Below are 24,598 nucleotides of genomic sequence, written 5' to 3' on the forward strand. Positions count from 1 at the left end.
GCGAACCGATAATAACGATAATAACCAACCGTTCTCCCGCTCTCCTCCTCCTCCTCCTCCAGCCGTTCCCGAAGCGCCCGGCACGCCGGACGCCACCCACATCACTGGACACAGCATCACAGTGGGCTGGACACGCCCCCGCTCGGACGGCGGCAACGAGATCAAGCAGTACATCCTGGAGCGCCGCGAGAAGAAGAGCCTGCGCTGGATGAAGGTGTCGTCCAAGAGGCCCATCACGGAGCTGCGCCAGCGCGTCACCATGCTCACCGAGGGCTACGAGTACGAGTTCCGCGTCATGGCGGAGAACGGCGCCGGCGTCGGGGCGGCCAGCAGCACGTCCAGGCTCTTCAAGACCAGAGAGCCAACCAGCACGGCCAGCGCGCCCACACTCGTTAAGGTAATAATTCATTCAACCTTTATTTAACCCATTTTGACCTGAGATCAGATTCTAAAAATGTTAGGAAGTGGACAAGAGATCCAGTATATGTGACAGATTCAAGTCATTTTACACTTGGTTGCGTGCTGAAAATAGCAGATTAGTAACTTTGTGAGAGAATCCAGACATTGAACTATTGTCCAGACATTGAACTATTGTCGTTTCTGGTCTCCAGGCTGTGGATTCAACCAAGTCTTCCGTAACCATCGAATGGACCAAGCCCATATTCGACGGCGGCCTGGAGGTCATCGGCTACTACGTGGACATGTGCAAGGCCAGCCTGGAGGAGTGGCACCGCGTCAACGACATCCTGTGCATCGACACCCGCTACACCACCAAGGGCCTGGTGGCCGGCGAGTTCTACAAGTTCCGCGTGACGGCCGTGAACGGGGCCGGGCAGGGCGACGCGGGCGTGGTGCCCAACGCCGTCCAGGCCTTGGACAGGCTGACGTCGCCCGAGATCGACATCGGCGCCGACTTCAAGCAGACGCACATCGTGAGGAACGGCGGCACCGTCTCCTTCCACATTCCCTTCCGCGGCAAGCCCGCCCCGCTGGCCACCTGGAGCAAGGTGGACGCGGAGCTGCCCGTCATGGCCGACATACACACCACCGAGTCCTTCTCCACGCTGACCATCGAGGGCGTCACCCGCTACGAGGCTGGCAAGTACGCGCTGTCCCTGGAGAACAACAGCGGACACAAGTCCATCACCCTCACCCTGAAGGTGCTGGACACGCCCGGGCCTCCGGGAGCCATCAAGTTCAAGGACGTGACGCGCGGCGCCCTCACCATGATGTGGGACGCGCCGGGCAACGACGGCGGCTCACGCATCCACCACTACACGGTGGAGAAGCGCGAGGCCAGCCGCATGGCCTGGCAAGAAGTCAGCTTCAAGTGCTCGCGGCAGATTATCCGCGTGACAGGGCTGGAGGTGGGCCTGCCGTACCTCTTCAGGGTGTGCGCCGTCAACCACTACGGCCAGGGCGAGGCCCACGAGATGACGGAGCCCGTCACCGCCACCGAGGAGCCCGCGCCGCCCAAGAGGCTGGACGTGGTGGACACCGGCAGCTCCACCGCCTCGCTGTTGTGGCAGAAGCCCGAACACGACGGCGGCAGCCGCATCAAGGGCTACGTGGTGGAGTGCAAGGTCAAGGGAACGGACAAATGGAACGTGGCCGGAGAGACCAAGTCCCTGAAGATGCTGGTGGAGGGTCTGACGGAGAACGCCGAGTACGAGTTCCGCGTCAAGGCCAAGAACGACAACGGGACCAGCGAGGCGCAGGCCATCCGCGGCGCCATCACCATCAAGGAGCCTCGCATCGAGCCCACGGCCGACCTCAGCAGCATCACCAACCAGCTGATCACCTGCAAGCTCACCAACACCTTCACCATCGACATCCCCATCAGCGGCAGGCCGGCTCCCAAGGCCACCTGGAAGCTGGAGGAGATGAAGCTGAAGGAGACGGACAGAGTGTCCATCCAGAGCAACGGCGAGAAAACCACCCTGGTGGTCAAGGACAGCAAGCGCACCGACAGCGGCAAGTACTACCTGGTCCTGGAGAGCGCGGCCGGCGTGAAGACCTTTGCGGTGACGGTGGTGATCGTGGGCAGGCCCAGCATTCCCACGGGTCCCCTGGAGATCTCCGAGGTGTCCTCGGAGTCCTGCAGCCTGTCCTGGACCGAGCCGGCCGACGACGGGGGCAGCGAGATCGCCAACTACATCGTGGAGAAGCGCGAGTCTGGCTCGGCGTCCTGGCAGGTGGTCAACTCCAGCGTGAAGAGGACCACCATCAAGGTGAGCCACCTCACCAAGTACATGGAGTACACCTTCAGGGTGTGCGCCGAGAACAAGTTCGGTGTCAGCCGAAGAATCGAGTCGGCCGCCGTGGTCATCGAGCATCCGTTCATCGCCCCGAGCCCGCCCTCGCGCCCAGATGTGGTGTCGGTGTCGGGCAGCGCCATCAGCATCAAGTGGGAAGTGCCCTACGCGGACGGCGGCAGCCAGGTGACCGGCTACCTGATCGAGAAAAAGGAGAGGAACACCATCCTGTGGGTGAGGGACAACAAGCTGCCCTGCCTGGAGTGCCACTACAAGGTGTCCAGCGTCATCGAGGGACTGGACTACCAGTTCAGGGTCTACGCCATGAACATCGCCGGCCTCAGCAAGTCCAGCGAGGCCTCCAGGCCCGTGCTGGCTCTCAACCCTGTCGGTAAGGAAAATACACTTGGATCAACTATTTTAAAAACTGTTATTGTTTTTGTTAGAATAAGTGATACATCAATAAATAAATGGGTCTATACTTTTTACACGAGTGTCCCCCATCTCTCTAGGTCTTTACTAGAGATTCTAGAAGTCTAGAGTCTAGAGGTCTTTACAGAAAATACATTTTCAACAATTCTATCCAATCGGGAGAGAGTGTCTGTAGCAGTGATCACAACAAACTATATTAGACTTTTCACACACAAATGGAACCTATTTTAGTTTTCTCCAGAGTCTTTCTATTCTACATCAGCGTCTCTAAACACCCTCTCTTTCCCCCGATCCTCCGGGTACCTTCAGATCCTCCGGGTAAACCCGAGGTGACGGACATCACGCGCTCCTCCGTGTCCCTGGCCTGGTCGGTGCCGTTCAACGACGGCGGCAGTAAGATCGTGGGCTACGTGGTGGAGAGGAAGGTGTACAGCACGGACGAGTGGGACGACAACCGCTGGCTGAAGTGCAACTACACCACCATCACCGAGACCTACTTCACCGTGGGCAACCTGGGCGAGGACGAGACCTTCGAGTACCGCGTCATCGCCAAGAACGCCGCCGGCGTCCACAGCGCTCCCTCCGAGACCATCGGGCCCGTCACCTGCAAGGACGAGTACAGTAAGTTAACGATTATCCTCTAGTGTGAGCCCAGCATTACTCAGTTTCACCATTTAGCCCATTCCTAGTCTTTGTCCTTGTAATTCAACTTTATATTTAGTCATCATATATCATGGAACCGTTTTAGCATTTCAAAACACTGTTCCCCCCCCCTCCCCCCATAGGTCCACCCAAAGCAGAGCTGAACACCGCGACGCTCGGAGAGACGGTGACGGTGACCGCCGGCTCTGACCTGGTCCTGGACGGAGCCGTGGGAGGCAAGCCGGAACCCAAGGTGTGGTGGTCTAAAGGAGACAAGGTCCTGGACCTGGGAGAGAAGTACTCCATGACCTACACCACCACCAGAGCCATGGTCATCATCAAGAGCTGTGACCGCTACGACACGGGAAGATACGTCCTCACCGTCAAGAACGCCGGCGGCACCAAGACGGCCGCCGTCAACGTTAAAGTCCTGGGTAAGGAAAAAAACAGACGACGCAGCCTCGTTGTGAGAGACAGATGTTCAGGGAAATGGTTTTATAAGCTGGTACATTTATCCCATTTTGGGCGTGAACCCCTTTTGGTATTTCAAGCATTATGTCATGCTTTAGCTATTGAAAAATAGCTCATAGCGCGCCCCTCGGTGGCGCGCTATGAGCTTGTAGATCTGCTATTTTTGAAAAGTCGTGAAAATGTGGTGCAAATCTTTGAATATATATTTCAGAGCGAACATTTTTAACTAAAATATTGGCTTCTGGGGGGTCCCTGGAACTACATATTTTTAGATGGGGGTCTGTGGCTCAATAGAGATAATTCTGGGAGTCCTTGACATGAAAAAGGTTGAGCACCACTGACATGGAAACATGGGTTTTTCAGAAATAAATTAGGATTTTGAAGCCTTTTGTTTTGAATCGACCTCAGTCCAAAATGGGTTATAGCAATTCCGTCCTGTTGGTCTGGTGGACAAAGTTAATTAATAATGTCGCTCCTCGTTCCTCCACCTCCAGACACCCCCGGGGCTCCGGCGGACGAGATCGCCATCAGCAGGGTGACGGAGGAGAAGTGCACCGTCACGTGGAAGATCCCGCTGGAGGACGGAGGCGACGCCGTCACGCACTACGTGGTGGAGCGCCGCGAGACCAGCCGCCTCAACTGGGTGATCATGGAGAACGAGTGCAAGACGCTGTCGTGCGTCAGCTCCAAGCTCATCAAGAGCAACGAGTACATCTTCAGGGTGCGCGGAGTCAACAAGTTCGGCGTGGGCGTACCCCTGGAGTCCGTGGCCATCAGGGCGCGCAACGCATACAGTAAGCCCGACCTTCGGAATGGCTGACCGACCAACTCACTGTTATCCAACAAATAAATGTGCTGCCATATTCACGTTTGAGTTGGATTGTGACATACATGTACAGTACATGATCGTGACGTGTTTTGTGTGTGTGTTCCAGCCATCCCGACGCCTCCAGGCACCCCGGAGGCCTTGACCGTGGCCAAAGAGCACGTGGTCATCGAGTGGCTGAAGCCCGAGAGCGACGGAGGAAGCGAGATCAGGACCTACCTGGTGGACAAGAGGGAGAAGAGCAGCACCAGGTGGACCCGCGTCAACAAGACCTACACCATCTACGACACCCGCCTGAAGATCACGGGTCTGCTGGAGGGCAGCGACTACCAGTTCAGAGTGACGGCGGAGAACGCCGCGGGCTGCAGCGCGTCCAGCGACGCCTCGCCTTACATCCTCTGCAAGGACCCCACCTGTAAGAAGAACCACGGTTTATCATTTATATTATCGTTGAGGAATAGAACATTATTTTAGTTATATGTAGTTTAACTATCATAAATGTAATCGTGCGTGTCTCCCCCAGATACCCCCGCACCCCCCTCGACCCCTCGCATCACGGACACCACCAAGCACAGCATCAGCATGAAGTGGACGCGGCCCATGTACGACGGCGGCTGCGACGTGACGGGCTACGTGGTGGAGATCCTGGAGGAGGGCACGGAGCAGTGGTACCGCGCCACCGCCAAGCCCATCCTCACCAACGCCTACGTGGCGGGCGGCCTGGCCTCCAACAAGCAGTACATGTTCCGCGTGGCGGGCGTCAACGCCAACGGCACCGGAGAGTTCAGCAGCCCCAGCGCCATCACCGAGCCGCTGGAGAAAATCGGTAAGTTGGACTGTGGGAAAAGAAGAAGAAAAATCTGTTGCGGACATACTTAGTGGTGAGAGTTGATAACGCTAACCCCTGCCAGATGCCTTGACAGACGTTTTAAACGTGTCTCCCCGTCCCGCTCCAGACATACCAGACCTGGAGCTTGCGGAGGACCTGAAGAAGACGGTGTGTCTCCGCGCCGGCGGGACCCTCCGGCTGTTTGTGACGGTGACGGGACGTCCCACGCCCGTGGTGTCCTGGAGGAAGGAGGGTGTGGAGCTGCAGAGGCGCGGCTTCATCGAGACCACCGACACCTCCACCTCTCTGATGGTGGAGAAGGTGGACCGCTACGACTCTGGGAAATACGTCCTGGAGGCCGAGAACCCCTCGGGCAAGAAGACCACCACCATCCTGGTCAAAGTCTACGGTAAGACGATGATGATGATGATGATGATGATGATGATGAGGATAATGTAATTTGTGTTTACTGTGCCTCCTGGTGCCTATATTATTAAACCTCAAAACTAATCTTTTGTAATCCTCGTGGCTCCGCAGACACGCCCGGACCTCCCGGTTCGGTGAAGGTCAAGGACAACACCAAGGAGTCTGTGGTCATCACCTGGGACGTCCCCACCCTGGACGGAGGCGCCCCCATCAGCAACTACATCATAGAGAAACGTGAAGCCAACATGAAGTCATACAAGACGGTCACCACCGAGTGCAAGAAGACCCTGTACAGGTAGGAGGCCCCGTCCGTCGCAATCACGATGCCCTGATCGCAGCTGTCTGGCATTATCGTCAGAATCAATTCCATTCATCTGTTTAAATCAGTCGGTTAACTCTATAATATACTGTAGATCACAATGTAGCTTAGCCTGTAGATACCAGTCAGTGTCAATCATTTCTTAGTACATTTAAGGCATTTCCCCCTGTGCAATTCTTGTTTATGAGCCTAAAATCCAAAAAAGTAAATATATTTTTATTCATAATGTCCCAATGTTCAGTTGTAAATCCTTTCTGTTTAATTTGGAAACCACACACTCATGCAGAATGTGTAACGTAACTTACCGACTTAAAACACATTTCAAACGGAGCGATTTAATGAAAACCAATAAACACAATAACTTTTAATACCATGTGTTATTCCAGGATCACAGGCCTGGAGGATAATGAAACCCAATAAACACTAATAACTTAATTCCGTGTGTTATTCCAGGATCACGGGCCTGGAGGATAATGAAACCCAATAAACACTAATAACTTAATTCCGTGTGTTATTCCAGGATCACGGGCCTGGAGGATAATGAAACCCAATAAACACTAATAACTTAATTCCGTGTGTTATTCCAGGATCACGGGCCTGGAGGATAATGAAACCCAATAAACACTAATAACTTAATTCCGTGTGTTATTCCAGGATCACGGGCCTGGAGGAGGGCGCCTTCTACTTCTTCAGAGTGCTGCCGGAGAACATCTACGGCGTGGGCGAGGGCTGCGAGACAGCCGAGTCGGTGAGGACCTGCGAGGTGCCGTCCGTCCCGACCGACCTGCAGCTCTCGGATGTCACCAAGTCCACGGTGAGCCTGTACTGGGCCAAGCCGCACCACGACGGCGGTAGTCACCTCACGGGCTACATCATCGAGGCCTGCAAGGTGGGCACGGACCGCTGGAGCACCTTGGCCACCGTCAAGGCCTCCCTGTCCAAGTACACGGTCCAGTCGCTGACTGAGAACGAGCAGATGCTGTTCAGGATCCGAGCCACCAACAGCCGAGGCGCCGGTCAGCCCATGGACCTGATGACGCCCATCACCATAGAGGACGTCACGGCGGTGCCAAAGATCGACATGGCGGCGCTGCCTCAGAAGATGCTGATGGTGCACAACGGCAAGCCCATCGACCTGAACATCCCCATCCAGGGCAAGCCGGCACCCCAGTGCACCTGGTCCTTCGGCGGCCAGAAGATGAAGGACAGCCTGGACCGCATCAAGATCGACAGCAACGGCAAATACACGCGGCTGGTGGTCCGCGAGACCACCATCGACGACACAGGCAGCTACACGCTGGAGGTGAAGAACGCCCTGGGAACGGCCAGGGAGGTCATCAAGGTCATCATCCTGGGTCAGTCTCCTTTTCATTATGCACTTCTTTTTACAGCTGTGTCGTACCGCTAACACAATCAGTGCCGGAAGTCCTTCAAAATAGAAGCTCTGGGGTGCCGGAACAACATGGCCGCTTTTACTCGGAAAGCCATGACCCGGAAACAATCTACTAAAAAAAGTTCACTTTACATAGCTAGCTTACATTGCGATCGTTTTAGTTTATACGATATATGATCCAAAAAGCGTTCATATTTTGCGGGAGAGACGGATGAGGAGCAGAAATGAAGCGCCAGTATATCGATCCGTTCAACACCATGGAGAGCCCCCTGGATTAGGAGAGACTCAATGATAAGCTAACATGGGGACAGAGCGGAGCATCCGGTAGCCGAGAGGCGAACTGACAAATAAAAAAGGGAAAAATTCAGAATATTCTTATCTCGCCCCGTATCATTGAGGATGCGCTAAGACGTCCTCACACGTCGGATGTACGCGTCGATTGTTACCCCTAGGACGTGCTGACACGTCGGATGGACGGAAACGGTTAACTTGTAAATGCAGTCATATTTCACTTGGTTGTACACGACAGGTATCAACTTCATTCAGCACTTTGTTCCACATGTCACGTAGAAAGAGACGTGCTGTATGAAATGCATCCATACTAACCAGTCGTCCTACATCTCGTCCACCTTGCAGACAAACCCGGCCTGCCGCTGGGCCCGGTGAGGCTGGAGGACAACGACGGCGTCTCGGTGACGGTGAGCTGGGACCCGCCGGAGAAGGACGGCGGCGCCAACATCAGCGGCTACGTGGTGGAGCAGCGCGAGGCCCACCGACCCGGCTGGAGGACGGTGTCCGAGTCGGTCACCCGGCCCTGCTACAAGTTCAGCCGCCTCAGCGAGGGCACCGAGTACGTGTTCCGCGTGGCCGCCATGAACCGCTTCGGCGTGGGCGGCTTCCTGCAGTCCGAGGTGGTGGAGTGCAAGAGCGCCAAGAGTAAGTCATATATTGAAATGTTATTTAATTTGGAGGATAGCCCCTTGAGATGCATCATCTCGTTTTAGAGGGGGTCCTCGGGCACAACACAATGAATACAGTACATAGACAACACAATACATTAAACATGTCGACACAGAACAATACACTTACAACCACCTCAAGAAAACATAGATGCTCTCATACACTACATCCAGACCAGTAACAAATGCACTGAAACACCTTACAAAATACTAATAATAGTGATACTAATAATGATAATAAAATCAAACAAAAAGGATACAAAGAATAATGAAGCATTAAAGTACACACCTCTCCCCAACCAGTACATATAAAAAAAAGTACAAATGGGTTTCAGGTCTGCAAGCAAAGAAGCCTTGAAACTGTTAAATGATGTAATTGATCTCAAAGAGACAGACAACTTGTTCCAATCAGATGGACCTTTAAACTGAAAAGCACGTCTCCCAATCCCATTAGATGTTGTGGGTTCAGCAGTCTGTTCTCACAGGTTGAATCACGTCACTGAAACCCTGCCTGGTGTGGCAGGAGTAACATAGGGCATTAAGCAACTAGTCGACTAGTCGCTAGTAAATCCACTAGTCGACCTTGTTGGTACTAGTTGACTAGTTGTAGGCCTCAAGATCAGGTAGATTATAGTTATAGTCACCATGTACACCGTTTTTCAATGTACAAATATTTATTAAAAAGAAAAAAAAGTAAATTTTTTAAATTTATTTAATTTTTTACATAATAGGTAGTTAAACAACTAGTCAACTAGTCGACTAGTAAACTAGGCAACTAGTCAACTAGTAAAAATGATTAGAAGTGAATGCCCTAGAGTAACGCAAACAGAAAAACCTCTTGCACACCAAAGAAGTCACTGATCAGGAGAAGAGCCAAACTCAACTCTCTCTCTCCCGCCCCCCCCCCCCTGCAGCCATCCCCGGACCCCCCAGCATGCCAGAGATCCTGGACGTGACCCATGAGGGCATGACGCTGACGTGGAGCGCCCCGGAGGACAACGGCGGCTCCACCATCGCCGGCTACATCATCGAGCGCAAGGAGGCGGGCTCGGACCGCTGGATGAAGATCAGCAAGAACCCTGTGACCATGACGCGCTTCCGCTCGTCGGGCCTGGTGGAGGGACAGGAGTACGAGCACCGCATCACCGCCATCAACTCCAGAGGAGACGGCAAGCCCAGCCCGATCTCGGAGATCGTGGTGGCCATGGATCCCATCGGTGAGACGGAAACACTTATCCATTGATTTACTTAAACTGAAACTCAATCTGGGAACACAACAGCACAAAAAGATCAATACATTGTTTTTAAAGATAGAAATTATATGTTAATATAATAACTAAGACCCTTACGGGTCTCTCAGAGTTATGGGGGGTTCTTCTTGAAATTAAAAAGTGTGAGAACCACTATATCAGCGGCTGGGCTCCAGGGACTCTCAGAGGTCCTTGAGGGGTTTCTAAATTGACCCTTACAAGTCTCTAACTCTGACAGTATACAAATGGAACCAAATAGCGCCGTACTAACCGTGGTCTGTCTGTCTGTCTGCGTTTCGTTTCGACAGATCCACCGGGCATTCCAGTGGAGCCCCAAGTGACGGACACCACCCGCACGTCGGTGACACTGGCCTGGTCACCGCCCGAGGAGGAAGGGGGCGCGGCGGTCACCGGCTACCTCATCGAGATGCAGCGCGTGGACCAGGACGAATGGACCATGTGCAACACCACGCCCATCAAGATCCTAGAGTACACACTCACCCACATGCCCCAGGGCGCCGAGTACAAGTTCCGCGTGCGCGCCTGCAACGCCGGAGGGTGCGGCGACGCCACAGAGGTGCCCGGAGTCGTCAAAGTACAGGAGATGCTCTGTGAGTATAATTTACTTGGAACTAACTGTCCTCTCTCTCCACGTTAGACTATCCCGAGTACGAGCTGGACCAGAAGTACGAGGACTGCTACGTGGTGCGACAGGGCGGGGTCATCCGCCTGGCGGTGCCCATCAAGGGCAAGCCCTTCCCCACCTGCAAGTGGACCAAAGACGGCCGTGACATCTCCCACCGGGCCATGATCGCCACCCACGACGACATGACCGAGCTGGTCATCAAGGAGGCGTACAAAGACGACACGGGAACCTACGACCTGGTTCTGGAGAACAAGTGTGGCAGGAAGGTCATCTACATCAAGGTTGGTGCTTCCCCTGGCTAGCTGTGAGCGTGTGGATCTTTATAGTTTACAGACATCACTAGCTCTAAATGCATTTCATTCACACACGACCGTATCCCATCGTGCACCACCAGGTGAAGGTGATCGGCCGTCCCGACCCCCCAGAGGGCCCACTGGAGTTCGACGACATCCAGGCGCGCTCCGTCAGGGTGAGCTGGAGGGCACCGTCGGACGACGGCGGCGCAGACATCCTGGGCTACCTCGTGGAGAGACGCGAGGTCCCCAAGGCCGCCTGGTGCACCGTGGACTCCCGTGTCACGGAGACGGCGCTGGTGGTCAAGGGCCTGAAGGAGAACGTGGAGTACCACTTCAAGATCTCCGCCGAGAACCAGTTCGGCGTCAGCAGGTCCCTGAAGTCTGACGAGGCTGTGATGCCAAAGACTCCGCTGTGTAAGGATATGATAACATTACTTTATAATGTGATATACTGTGAGTTTAATATCATCACTGTGTAAATCTAACTGAGCGTAAGGCGGCACTTTTGAACTGCTTTATGACTGTGTAAATCTTTGACAACGTTCAGTGAAGTCCATGTTTTGGTGACATTCAACTTTTGTTGAGGATATTCCTAGAAGTAGTACAGGTGGTGCATCTCCAAACATTTGAATATCGTGTTGAAAATAGGAATGAATGATAGGAAAATGTAAGGCACATAACACAAATGAATGCAAGAAAACATTTTATATAAAAATAAAAATAAAACATCGATTGCAGGTAGACTTGAGATATGTTTAGATTTTTTTGATTTCTATGAGCTCATCCGGAAAACAAAAGGCTTGAAATATTTCACTTTGTGTCATAAATCTAGAATATATGAAAGTTGAATTAGCTATTTTTAGATTACGTAGAAAAAACACATGTATCTAGTAGTCCCTTTTTATTACCGCTGGACCCTAACGAGACGTTGCACGTTCTCTCGGCTTCCTTCCAGGCCCGCCAGAACCTCCGGGCTACCCGCCAGAGATCATGGACGTGACCAAGACCACCATCTCCATTTCGTGGGCGCGGCCCCGGGACGACGGGGGCTCCCGCGTCACGGGCTACTTCGTGGAGAGGAGGGAGGTGTCCACGGAGAAGTGGGTGCGCCACAACAAGACGCACATCACCACCACCATGTACAACGTGACGGGACTCATCCCCGACGCAGAGTACACCTTCAGGGTGGTGGCGCAGAACGACATCGGCAAGAGCGAGGCCGGGCCCGCCTCGGACCCCGTGGTCTGCAAAGATCCGTTCGGTGAGTGGGTTTTTCGAGACGTGGCAAATGAATGAGTGTGTTAACTTAATTCCTTTAAATTATCCCTCGATTTTGTAACCCATTTTTTCACCCCTGTGCCAATTATCTCATGTGATCCTGGGCTCTCTACACACCCTCCGCCAACCTAGTCCCCATATATGGGGGACATGGGGAGAGCAACGGACTTGAACTCATGCTTCCTTGTGTTAACTTAATTCAATACTTAACCCATTTTGGGCGGGAACCCCTTTTGGTGTTAGCATTATCTATTATTTCAATAGCTAAAGCATTATCTTATGCTTTAGCTATTGAAAAATAGCAGATCTACAAGCTCATAGCGCGCCACCGAGTGGCGCGCTACGAGCTTGTAGGTCTGATATTTTTTTTAAATCGAAGAACCACTGACATAGAAACAGCTTTTTCAGAAAACTGTCAGGATGTAGAAGACATTTTTTAGAATCTGATCTCAGGTCAAAATGTGTTAATGAGTGTGTTAACTTAATTCAATACTTAATTCAATACGTTTAAACACTTAATCTCATGTCATGGTTCCAGACAAACCCAGCCAGCCGGGAGAGATCGACATCATCTCCATCACCAAGGACTGCATCACCATCCACTGGCAGCGGCCCGAGAGCGACGGAGGCAAGGAGATCCTGGGCTACTGGGTGGAGTTCCGCCAGGCCGGCGAGAGCGCCTGGAAGAAGTGCAACAAGGAGCGCTCCAAGGACCGGCAGTTCACCATGGGCGGCCTGATGGAGGCCACCGAGTACGAGTTCAGGATACTGGCGGAGAACGAGACGGGCATGAGCAGGCCTCGCCGGACGGCCATGGGCATCAAGACCAAGCTGAGCGGTGAGTCCACCCGCAGGTCTGGCCACTCGGAACACCGAGTGCGGGCTTTGTAGATCGAGTATTTTCAGCGAAGAGATTTGGTGAAGGAAAAAGAAAATGGGTGGGCCTAGACACCCATGGGAGACTCTTGTCAACACATTTTAAGCTTAGCTCGATCGTTTATATCTTATTCAGATTCAGGTACTGTGTGACCATAGCTAAAGACAGGAAATATATATATATATATATTGTGTATATATAAAAAATAGTCGTTTTAAACGCTTTCCATCCGTCCAAACCGACAGTGGGCGAGGCTCCAGCCCTGAAGGAGGACATCCAGGACGTGACGGCCAATCTGGGCGAGTCGGGCACGCTGACCTGTGCCATCATCGGCCGCCCGCTGCCCGAGATCAAGTGGTACCGCTACGGCAAGGAGCTGATCCAGAGCCGCAAGTACAAGATGAGCTCGGACGGACGCAACCACTCGCTGTCCGTCCTGACGGACGAACAGGAGGACGAGGGCGTGTACAGCTGCAGGGCCATCAACGAGGCCGGAGAGGTCAGTGTACAGCTTGTTTACGTCAGGGTCCTCCATTTTCAATTCATCAGAGGTGACTAAAACATGACCAAGAGTAAATTTTATTGAAATGACTGAAACTAAATAAAAAAATCAACCCACCAGGTGGAGACCAGCGGCAAGCTGTTCCTGCAGGCTGCGCCGGCCTTCCACACAGGCTTCCCGCTGAAGGAGAAGTACAACGCGGGCGCGGGCACCAGCTTGCGCCTCCACGTGGTCTACATCGGGCGGCCCATCCCGCAGATCATGTGGTTCTACGCCAAGAAGCCGCTCAACGCCTCGGCGGATGTGGTCATCGAGAACACGGAGTCTTACACCCACCTGGTGGTGAGGAACGCGCAGCGCGCCACCAACGCCGGACGCTACAAGGTGCAGCTCAGCAACAAGTACGGCACGGTCGAGACCACGCTGCACGTCGAGATCCAAGGTGAGCGTGTGTGTGTGTGTGTGTGTGTGTGTGTGTGTGTGTGTGTGTGTGTGTGTGTGTGTGTGTGTGTGTGTGTGTGTGTGTGTGTGTGTGTGTGTGTGTGTGTGTGTGTGTGTGTGTGTGTGTGTGTGTGTGTGTGTGTGTGTGTGTACAATATATCCATCCATAAATGTTTGAATATTGCAGCGTAAAACAGAGTTGAATAATATTGCTGATCATACCTTTCACAAAGCATTAACGTGTGTGTGTGTGTGTGCGTGCTCGCGCCTCCAGACAAGCCGTGCATCCCCGACGGCCCCATCATTGTGGACAAGATGCTCAAGAGCTCCATCATCATCAGCTGGAAGCCTCCCAAGGACGACGGAGGCTCCATGATCACCAACTACATCGTGGAGAAGCGCGAGGCCAAGGAGGGCGAGCTGTGGCAACTGGTGTCCTCGTCCGTGAGCGGAAACACCTGCCGCGTGCCCAACCTGACGGAGCAGGCCGGATACTACTTCAGGGTCTCCGCCCAGAACCAGTACGGAGTCAGCGAGGCTCTGGAGATCCCCGCCGTGCTCATCATCAAGAGTCCATTCGGTCAGTGTTTCACCTTCATTCTAATGAGGGACTTTTATGTGCATAGCACCTTTCCACACATATAGTTACATAGCACCTTTCCACTCATATAGTTATAAAGTTAAAAACGGTCAAACATCAGAAACAACAAAACATCAGAAATGTAGTCGGCTGGTAAACAAGTGTGTGCAACCTTATGAAATGAGAGACCTTGTTGTCAGACGATGTCGATTGTTTGCACGGATGATGGTTTTGTATTTTTGACAGCGGAATGCAAGGTGGATGCTCACGTGGCTCCGCTCAAACGCTGTGCACTAATGGAAAGACTTATTGACGTTTTCCTTTCATTTCCCCGCCCTTTCAGAGAAGCCCGGCATTCCTCAGCAGCCGTTCGTCACCAGTTCCACCACGGACTCGTGTGTGGTATGCTGGAAGCAGCCGGCTAGCGACGGCGGAGCCAAGATCACCAGCTACTACCTGGAGAAGCGCGAGAAGAAGCAGAACAAGTGGATGACGGTCACCTCCGAGAAGTTCGTGGAGACCACCTACGAGGTCAAGGCCCTGCTGGAGGGCTTCGAGTACGAGTTCCGCGTCAAGTGCGAGAACATGGGCGGCGAGAGCGACTGGAGCGAGATCTCTGCGCCCGTCGTCCCCAAGTCGGAGCAGGCTCCTCGCGCTCCCGTCTTCAGGGAGGAGATCAGGAGCATGACGGTCAAATATCTCAGCCACGCCACCTTCGTTTGCAAGGTGAGTCGTCTTTATCGAGGCTCATCCTGACTGTCTTTGAGCTAAATATCAATACACGTAATAATATATTGTCACAATATATAGTCTGAGCTGTTAAGTAGCGTACGCTGAAAGTTCCCTTCCACTCTTGCGGTTTATTAATCAACGTTGTTCTCCTCACTCCAAGGTGGTGGGATACCCCAAGCCTCTGGTGAAGTGGTATCGCGCCGGGAAGGAGATCGAGGCTGACGGAACCAAGATCAAGGTCCAGGAGTTCAAGGGAGGCTACTACCAGCTGGTCATCACCAGCGCTAACGAGAGTGACGTGATGTCCTACCAGATCAGAGCCACCAACTCTTCAGGATCCATCTCTACTACAGCTCAACTGGATGTGGAAGGTAGGAACCAGTTCAGAGCAATACATGGAAACTATTCATTCAATCATACAACTGGACTGGGGAGGAATATAACATCTAAATCCGTCACTCTTTTCTATATTTGGTATAATTTCATATTTGTCTCTGAAACAACATGCTCAGTTACATTTTTATACGATAATATATAGAACATATGATTCTTTTACAAATCAGAAAAGTCGTGACCCACACACACGCACGCATACGAGACAAGGAGGTAATAAAGCTCACGGTGGTCCTTCTCTAATTGTGTCTTCCAGTTCCTGCAAAGATCCACCTGCCCCTGGAGCTCCAGGGCATGGGAGCGGTCAACGCCGTCCGCGGCCAGGTGGTCACCGTCAAGATCCCCATCACCGGCAAGCCTGAGCCGGCCATCACCTGGCAGAAGGGTCAGGAGATCATCTCCAACTCGGCCTACCACCAGGTCATCAACACCAGGTCCTTCACGTCCCTGGTGTTCCTGAAGGGAGTCCAGAGGAAGGACACGGGCTACTACATCATCCAAGCCAAGAACCGCTTCGGACAGGACAAGCAGACCATCGAGGTGGCGGTGGCCGACGTGCCCGACGCCCCCAAGGGAATGGCCATCGCCGAGATCGGCCGCGACTCCATCACCCTGGCCTGGGAGGCGCCCGGCTTCGACGGCGGCGTCCCCATCACCAAGTACATCGTGGAGAAGTGCCCGCTGAACGGCGACAGGTGGATCCGCGCAGGCAACAGCGAGGTGTGCAGCTTCACCGTCATGAACGTGTTCGGGAAGACCAAGTACCAGTTCCGTGTCATCGCCGAGAACCAGTTTGGCCTGAGCGAGCCGTGCAAGCCGACGGAGGCCGTCACCACCAAGGAGGAAACGTCCATCCTCAGGAACTACGACGACGAGGTGGACGAGAGCCGCGAGGTCACCAAGGAGGAGGCTCTGGTCTACAAGGTCAAGGAGCTGTCCTCCAAGTACGTCATCTCTGAGGAGCTAGCTCGCTGCCAGTTCGGAGTGGTCCACCGCTGCATGGAGATCGAGACCAAGAAGACCTACATGGCCAAGTTCATCAAGGTCAGGGGAATGGACCGCGAGCTGGTCTTCCGGGAGGTGGAGGCCCTCAACATGGCCCGGCACAAGAACGTAATCTACCTGCACGAGTACTTTGAGAGCATGGAGGAGATTGTGCTGATCTTCGAGTTCCTCTCGGGCGTGGACATCTTCGAGCGCCTCGGAACGGGCAACTTTGAGCTCACGGAGCAGGAGATCGTCCGCTACCTGAGGCAGGTGTGCTCGGCGCTGCACTTCATGCACAGCCACAACTTTGGCCACTTTGAGGTCCGTCCGGACAACGTGGTCTACACCACCCGCAGGAGCAGCGAGGTGAAGTTCATGGAGATGGGCCAGTCCAGGCTGCTGGTGCCGGGAGAGAACATCAGGCTGACCTTCTCGGCTCCAGAGTACTACGCCCCCGAGGTCCACCGCAGCGACCTGGTCACCACGGCCACCGACATGTGGTCCGTGGGCGTCGTGGCCTACGTCCTGCTCAGCGGCCTCAACCCCTTCGCCGCCGAGTCCGCCACGCAGACCGTGGAGAACGTCTCCAACTGCGAGTACGCGTTTGACGGCGAGGCCTTCAAGGACACCAGCCTGCTGGCCATGGACTTCATCGACAGACTGCTGGTGAAGGACAGGAAGCTCCGCATGACGGCCCAGGAGGCTCTGGAGCACCCGTGGCTGAAGATGAAGCTGGAGCACGTCAGCAGCAAGGTCATCAAGACACTGAGACACAGGAGGTACTACCAGTCCCTGGTCAAGAAGACCGAGACCATCGTCTCGGCGGCTCGCGTGGCCTACGGCGGCGCCTTCAAGAACCAGAGGAGCCTGGCCGTCGGCAGGGTGAAGATCGGAAGCGAGTACCACGGCCTGCGCGCCGGCCCCGTCATGCACAGCTCGGCCGAAGAGGGTGGATACGTCCGCTTCACCTGCGCCATCTTCAACTACGACCAGAGCACGCAGGTGTCCTGGTTCTTTGGCAACCGCCAGCTGCACGCCAGCAGCAAGTACGAGATCACCTACATCAACGGCTTTGCCAGCATCTACGTGAAGGACATCGAGGAGTCGGACGACGGCGTGTACAGGTGCAAGGTGATCAGTGACGACGGAGAGGACAGCGCCTACGGGGAGCTGTTCGTGGAGACGGTTCGCTGCATCAGGGAGTTCTATGTCAGCCGCTCCGTCAAGAAGCTGAGGAGGAAGGTGGACAAGTCCAAGCTGCTCCAGAGGCCGCCCGAGTTCACCCTGCCTCTCTACAACCGCAGCGCTTACATCGGGGAGGACGTGCGCTTCGGCGTCACCATCACCGTCCACCCGGAGCCCCAGGTGGCGTGGCTGAAGAACGGCCAGAGGATCAAGGCGGGCGAAAACGACGGCAAATACACCTTCACCAGCGACAAGGGTCTCTACCAGCTGATGATCCACGGCCTGGACATGGAAGACGACGCAGAATACACCGTCATGGCCCACAACAAGTTCGGAGAGGACAGCTGCACGGCGCGCCTCACCGTGGCCCCTCACCCCGTGTCGGAGGACACCATGAGGCCCATGTTCAAGCGCCTGCTGGCCAACGTGGACTGCATGGAAGGAGACAGCGTCCGCTTCGACCTCCGCGTGTCGGGACTCCCCGCGCCCACTCTGAAGTGGGAGAAGGACGGTCAGCTGCTGAAGATGAGCTCAAAGGTGGCGGTGGTCCAGGAAGACGCAGAGTACCACGTGCTGCACGTCAGGGAGACCCTCCTGGAGGACGCGGGCTTGTACAAGGTCACGGCCACCAACTCCGCCGGCTCCATCACCTGCCACGCCAACCTGAAGGTGGAGCGCCTCACCTACCACAGGAGAGAGTACAAGAGCGAGGAGGAGAGACAGAGGTACGTCTCCAAACAGATCGAGAAGACCAACAAGATGGCGCTGCGCATCGCCACCACCGAGGAGTCTGTTCCGCTGAACCCCACGGCCCTGGACGCTCTCAAGTTCGCCGCGGACATCTACAAGCCCGCAGTGAGCACCAAGAACGTGGAGGGTGAGTTCGACATCACGGAGGAGAAGTCAGAGACCAAGAAGTTGGAGGAAGAGAGGAGGATCTTCATGCCTTACGAGGTTCCCAAACCCGTGGTGCACGACCCCAGGGCTCTGGACGAAGACAAGACCATCAAACAGTTTGTGCCTCTGTCGGACATGAAGTGGTACAAGAAGATAAGAGACAGTTACCAGGTTCCCGAGAGGATGGACAGGATCGTGCAGAAGAGACAGAGACGCATCCGCCTGTCCAGGTGGGAGCAGTTCTACGTGGTGCCCCTGCCCAGGATCACAGACCAGTACAGGCCCAGGTGGCGCATTCCCAAGGTGAGCCTGGACGACCTGGAGACGGTCAGACCCTCCCGCCGCTCCCCGTCTCCTGGGAGCGAGTCTATGGTCTCGCTCAAATCCAGGAGGAGATCTCTGGGAGACCTGAGCGACGACGAGGAGCTGATGATGCCCGTGGACGACTACCTGTCCGCCAGGAGAGCCGAGGAGGAGATGCTGGAGGACGATCTGGAGCTGGGCTTCTCTGCCTCTCCCGTGGGCAGCCCCGTCCGCTACGAGCGCACCGCCGTGCGCCAGACAGAGAAGGTGGAGAGAAGGCAGGTGGTCGAGGAGGTCACGGAGACCAAGAAGAAACGCACTTTGTCTCAGTTCATGAGGAGAAGGAGGTCCCTGTCGCCGACGTACATCGAGCTGATGCGTCCGGTCTCGGAGCTGATCAGAGCGCCGCGTAAGCCTCCTGTGGAGGTGGAGGAAACGGTGAGGAGGTCACCCACCCCCGAGAGAACCCGCGCCCGCTCCCCCAGTCCCGTCAGGTCCGTGGAGAGATCCTCTCGCTCCTCCTCCAGGTTCGAGAGGACCGCCCGCTTTGACATCATGTCCCGTTACGAGGCCAGGAAGTCTGCCCTGAAGGCAGAGAGGACATACCAGGTGGTCAGCCAGACACCCTTCAGCCTGGACCACGCTCCCCGCGTCACCGTCAGAATGCGCTCCCACCGCGTGCCGACCGGCCAGGACACCAAATTCACCCTGAACGTCCAGGCCATGCCCAACGGAGAGATCACCTGGTGCCACAACGGCGTTCAGATCACAGAGAGCAGCAAATACGTCTTCACCAACATGACCGGGGTCTTGACCATCGCTATCCTGGACTGCCAAGCAGAGGACAGCGGCACCTACCGCTGCACGTGCACCAACGCCAAGGGAGAGGCCTCGGACTACGGCACCCTGGACGTGACCGGAGGAGAGTTCACCACCTTCTCATCCCGCCGCAAGGACGAGGAAGCTGCGAAGGCATACGTCCCTGAAATGACCAGAGTCGACCACTTCCACCACTCTCAATTCAAGGCCGGCTACTCCTCCAAGAGCGAGTTTGCCGTGGAGGAGACCAAGACCAAGCGTACGGAAACGCACGAGAGATTCTCCTCCGCCGAGAGGTTCGGCTCCGTCGAGAGGTTCGACTCGTCCGCCAAGTACGCCTCCGTGGAATACCTGTCCTCCGCGTCCTCCTATTCCGCCTCCTCTGAAAAGTTATCCCTGACCGAGAAACACAGCCTGTCCCAGGCTAAGGCCAAGTCGTCGTCGTCCGTCGCCGTGAAGTCTACCCTGGCAGCCCGGATCCTCACCAAGCCCCAGTCCGTGGTGGTGTCGGAGGGAGAGACGGCCCGTTTCTCCTGCGACATCGACGGCGAGCCGGCGCCCACCGTCACGTGGATGCGCGAGGGCAGATCCGTGGTCACGTCTCAGCGCGTCCAGGTCACCACCAGCCAGTACAAGTCCAGCATGGAGATCTCCTCCGTGACGCTCTCCGACGAGGGCGACTACCTGCTGGTGGTGGAGAACTCTGAGGGCAGGCAGGAGGCTCTCTTCACGCTGACCATTCACAGAGCTGCTCCCAAGGAGGCGGCCAAGGCTTCGGTGAAGTTGCCCGAGCCTTCCATCACATCGCCTGCTCCCTCCGTGGCTTCTCCAGTGCCCAGCGTCAAATCACCTGAACCCAGTGTGAAGTCACCCACACCCAGCGTCAAATCACCTGAACCCAGTGTGAAGTCACCCACACCCAGCGTCAAATCACCTGAACCCAGTGTAAAGTCACCCACACCCAGTGTGAAATCACCTGAACCCAGTGTGAAATCACCTGAACCCAGTGTCAAATCACCTGAACCCAGTGTCAAATCACCTGAACCCGGTGTGAAGTCACCTGCACCGAGCAGTGTAGCGTCTCCCGTTCCGAGCGTGAAGTCGCCTACACCCAGCGTGAAATCGCCTGAACCAGAGGGAGTCAAATCGCCAGGGCTGAAGTCTCCCGAGCCATCCGTGACCTCTCCTGCGCCCAGTGTCAAATCGCCGACTCCAAGCGTCAAATCCCCGACTCCCAGCGTGAAATCCCCCGAGCCCGAGGGACTCAAGACGCCCAAGGGTCTCAAGTCTCCTGAACCCATCGCTTCTCCTCCCAGAGTCAAGTCCCCTGAACCTGAGGGAATCAAGTCCCCCAGGGGCCTCAAATCACCCGGGCCTTTGGGCCTTAAATCACCAGGAGGACTCAAGTCCCCAGAACCCTTTGGCGCCAGGAAGGGCTTCAAGTCACCGGAACCGGCTGGAATGAAGTCCCCCACGGGTCTGAAATCCCCTGGGCCCGAGGGACTCAAGTCACCCCCGAGGATGAAGTCGCCTCCCCCCATCATGTCGCCCAAGAGGGTCATATCCCCGGTGGCCAAACCCCCCAAGGTGCTGAGCCAGGTGACGGCCGAGGCCCACGAGGACACGGTGAGGATGTCGTGTGTGTGCGAGAGCAGCGTGCGGGAGGTGACGTGGTCCGTCAACGGCCGGAGGGTGTCCCAGAGCAGCCGAATGGAGACGCATTACTCGGAGGGCTCCTGCAGCCTGGTGATCCACGACCTGGCCGACAGCGACCAGGGAGAGTACGTCTGCGAGATGACTGCAGAGGGGGGAGTCTCCAAGTCCTCCTTCTCCTTCACCGGACAGGCCTTCCAGGCCATCCGCATGAAGGTCACTGCCTACCAGGAGCAGAAAGTGGCTCTTAAAGGTAAGAGACACGTTTAGTAATAATACACTTTATTGCTTTGTCACATTAAGCATTTTATGATAACGTAAAAAAGCCAAAGCATTAAGGAGAACTGTCTCCACCCTGTCGAGTGGACGTCCTCTTGATCCTCTCTCGTTCGCCCTCTCTTCCTCCAGGATCTATGATGATGAGCCAGAAGGAGTCGTCATCATCAATGTCGGCATCGTCCATGATGATGAAGAAAGAGGTTCACACCGTGGAGGAGAGCTCCTCAGCCTTCTCCTCCATCTCCTCGTCCTCCGCCCAGCAGGCAGCCATGATGTCCGCCTCCAGCCTGATGGAGGCCAGCTCCTTCAGCAGCATGGCGGCCGAGATGAAGTTCGAGACCATGTCCATGTCCTCCATGTCCTCCGTTACATCGGAGACATACGCCATGAGCACCAGCAGCCACGAGACCTCCGCCCTGATGGAGGGCTCCGCCTTCAGATCCATCAGTAAGCAGCTTAATTATGTTCACTAGCGCTCCACCTTCACATTCATCAGTAAGCAGCTTAATAGTCACTTCTTATATGTCCTAACACGCCATCCTTTGCTCTGTCACTTCCAGGCTGCTCGCCCAGGATCGAAGCGCTGCCCGAAGACATCAGCATCGAGACGGGCAAAGTGCTGACGGTGACCTGCGCCTTCTCCGGAGAGGCCCGGAACATCGAGTGGGCGCGCTCCGGCAGGAGCATCGAGGTGACGCCGGGCGGACGCTTCCACATCGAGACCCAGGAGGACCTGACCACCCTCATCATCACGGGCGTCAAGCCGGAGGACGCCGGAGCATACACCCTCAAACTGTCCAACGAGCTGGGCTCCGACTCGGCCACCGTTTCCATCAGCATTCGATCCATGTAAAAAAGAAAGGAAAAAAAACTATCGTATCTTCTAATCTCTACCCTTCCCCCTTTTCCCCCTATACTTCCACGACTTTTTATTTATTAATTAAGCAAGCTAATCTTATACTTGACAAAAGACATGGATTCCTGTTCTTGTAAATATGAACTATTTTTATACCAAACTTGACATTAATTTATGCCAAACTAGACTACAGTCTAAAGTTGTTATAAAATGTGCCATATTGGATAAATATGACTTAGGATTTTTGATCCAATTTTTCTGTGACATGTACATAATGTATATATAGCCGAATTGAAACGGTTATGGGAAAATGTATGCATTGTTATTTATGACAATATATGAAGTGAAACCAAGGAGAAAGTTTCTCAGTGAAACGAATACCCTGTTATAGAGCTGAAACTAAAACACTGTGCCTCAACGATTCTACGTTGAAGTCTAAGATTGCCTCAGCAGGTAGAGAGGCTCCCTGTTGACGTTTATAACCAAATCAGCGAGACAATATGAAGCACTGTATGATATACAGCGCTGTTATACCGTACTCCTATATATGAATTATGAACACGACCACAAGACCCTGAGTGCTGTTTGCATATTTACCCTCATGTAAGCAGCAGGAACCGGTCTTGTGTTTCGGGACTAGACTATGTCATTAACCACCAATTTCGATGACATGCTCACAGTGCGAGCGGCCTGCACTCCCTGAGCACAAGTGGTTCTTTTTTGTGCTCCGTTTCTGGCAAGCGACCGCGTGCGTCGTGGACTCTGGCGAGTATCATCATCATCAAAAAAATAATAATAATACAGAGTCCATCACCATGCGCTTGCTTGCAGAGGCGGGGCCATCTCTTGGAGGTGTTGCAGTGTGTTGTGTTTGTGTGTGTGTGTGTGTGTGTGTGTGTTTTAGCGGTTAGAGAAGTTCACCGGTCAACCAACGGGGGCAGCTAGCTGCTTCAAATCCTTTTATAGGACCACAGCCTCCACAACGCGCTGTGTTTACGTTGTGTCACAACGAGCGCTCTGCCCTGCACGTTGGTCCAGCTGAATTTTAGAATTGTAGCGGTTTTTACGCAGCCTCCTCGAGCTTTATCCATTATTGATTTAATAAAGCATGATTATCAGCACTATACTACTGTTCTGTGTGTGGCTTATTGGAGTCCATTATTTGTGTCTTAGCTTAGTATGATTCATAACTACTTTGTATGTATATGATGTATTGCCATGCTTTTTGGTTCTTGCTGTTGTAGATTATTTAGAATTTACACTCAAGAGTGTTAAGGAAATGTAAATCGCTCTGGATTAAGAGTGTCTGCTAAATGCCTAAATTGTACCACATGACAGCAGAGACAATAATACAACTGTATTTGTATAGCATACAAGTGAATATACGGCAATACAGTGAGGCTCAACTACAAAGCAAGAAAGAGTATAGAAGTAGGTATTGAGCTGTGCTTTAAAAATGTCTACAAAAATGTGTATCCATGCCATGTATTTTGGTTTTAGTTTACAGAGGGTCCACCGTTTTCAATTCATCATAAGATTTAGAGTACAAATATACACTTCCATATAGCCAAAAACAGTCAGGAAATCATAAAGGAGGTAAAAATAGGGAAAAAACATATAGCCTACAGTGAGGGGGAAAAGGGGTGGGTGGATCGGTGGAGGATTCAGATTTTACAGGGGCCACTGATGATAGTCTGCTCAAACGTTACTCTTTTACCTGCTTTTTACAAACACTAACTTTACAAAGATGCCCAGAACATCGGGATGAACCTGTGTAGTTTATAATAATTATTACTAATACATCCTCTGAAGATGTATTATTTATTTAAAACCAGTATCTATGGCATCAATATGAAGATGATCTTCATATTGATGCCATCAAGTGTCCATAGATACTGGTTTTAAATAGACCATTAATGCAAATGTTATACAAAAATGCATGAAGCATTGCTATCAGAAGAATCAGTCATTGCTGTTTTTTCTTTCTTTTTTCACTCAAGCAAAATGAGAATGAGAAGAGGGAGAGAGAGAGAGAGGGAGACATTTGACCTTTCAAAGCACCTTTATTATAA

At 53.7% G+C, this 24,598-nt stretch overlaps 1 protein-coding gene across 1 annotated transcript in view; it reads left to right on the forward strand.

Moving 5' to 3' along the window:
- The window catches only part of ttn.2 (titin, tandem duplicate 2), a 267,448-nt gene extending 243,796 nt beyond the window's left edge, over window positions 1-23,652 (forward strand). The window contains exons 201-225 of the mRNA XM_079517777.1: window positions 63-397; window positions 612-2,646; window positions 2,997-3,308; window positions 3,473-3,763; window positions 4,295-4,594; window positions 4,736-5,041; window positions 5,150-5,452; window positions 5,583-5,864; window positions 5,993-6,176; window positions 6,855-7,555; window positions 8,230-8,529; window positions 9,467-9,769; window positions 10,111-10,413; window positions 10,461-10,729; window positions 10,843-11,158; window positions 11,700-12,005; window positions 12,561-12,860; window positions 13,145-13,398; window positions 13,522-13,843; window positions 14,117-14,422; window positions 14,766-15,148; window positions 15,315-15,525; window positions 15,804-21,644; window positions 21,800-22,117; window positions 22,231-23,652. Of these exons, the coding sequence (XP_079373903.1) occupies window positions 63-397; window positions 612-2,646; window positions 2,997-3,308; window positions 3,473-3,763; window positions 4,295-4,594; window positions 4,736-5,041; window positions 5,150-5,452; window positions 5,583-5,864; window positions 5,993-6,176; window positions 6,855-7,555; window positions 8,230-8,529; window positions 9,467-9,769; window positions 10,111-10,413; window positions 10,461-10,729; window positions 10,843-11,158; window positions 11,700-12,005; window positions 12,561-12,860; window positions 13,145-13,398; window positions 13,522-13,843; window positions 14,117-14,422; window positions 14,766-15,148; window positions 15,315-15,525; window positions 15,804-21,644; window positions 21,800-22,117; window positions 22,231-22,523 (15,074 nt within the window). The 3' untranslated portion in view covers window positions 22,524-23,652. The remainder of the gene's footprint in view (window positions 1-62; window positions 398-611; window positions 2,647-2,996; window positions 3,309-3,472; window positions 3,764-4,294; window positions 4,595-4,735; window positions 5,042-5,149; window positions 5,453-5,582; window positions 5,865-5,992; window positions 6,177-6,854; window positions 7,556-8,229; window positions 8,530-9,466; window positions 9,770-10,110; window positions 10,414-10,460; window positions 10,730-10,842; window positions 11,159-11,699; window positions 12,006-12,560; window positions 12,861-13,144; window positions 13,399-13,521; window positions 13,844-14,116; window positions 14,423-14,765; window positions 15,149-15,314; window positions 15,526-15,803; window positions 21,645-21,799; window positions 22,118-22,230) is intronic.
- Window positions 23,653-24,598: the final 946 nt, after the last annotated feature.

The sequence above is a fragment of the Electrona antarctica genome (assembly GCF_951216825.1).
Source record: "Electrona antarctica genome assembly, chromosome: 13".
NCBI lineage: Eukaryota > Metazoa > Chordata > Actinopteri > Myctophiformes > Myctophidae > Electrona > Electrona antarctica.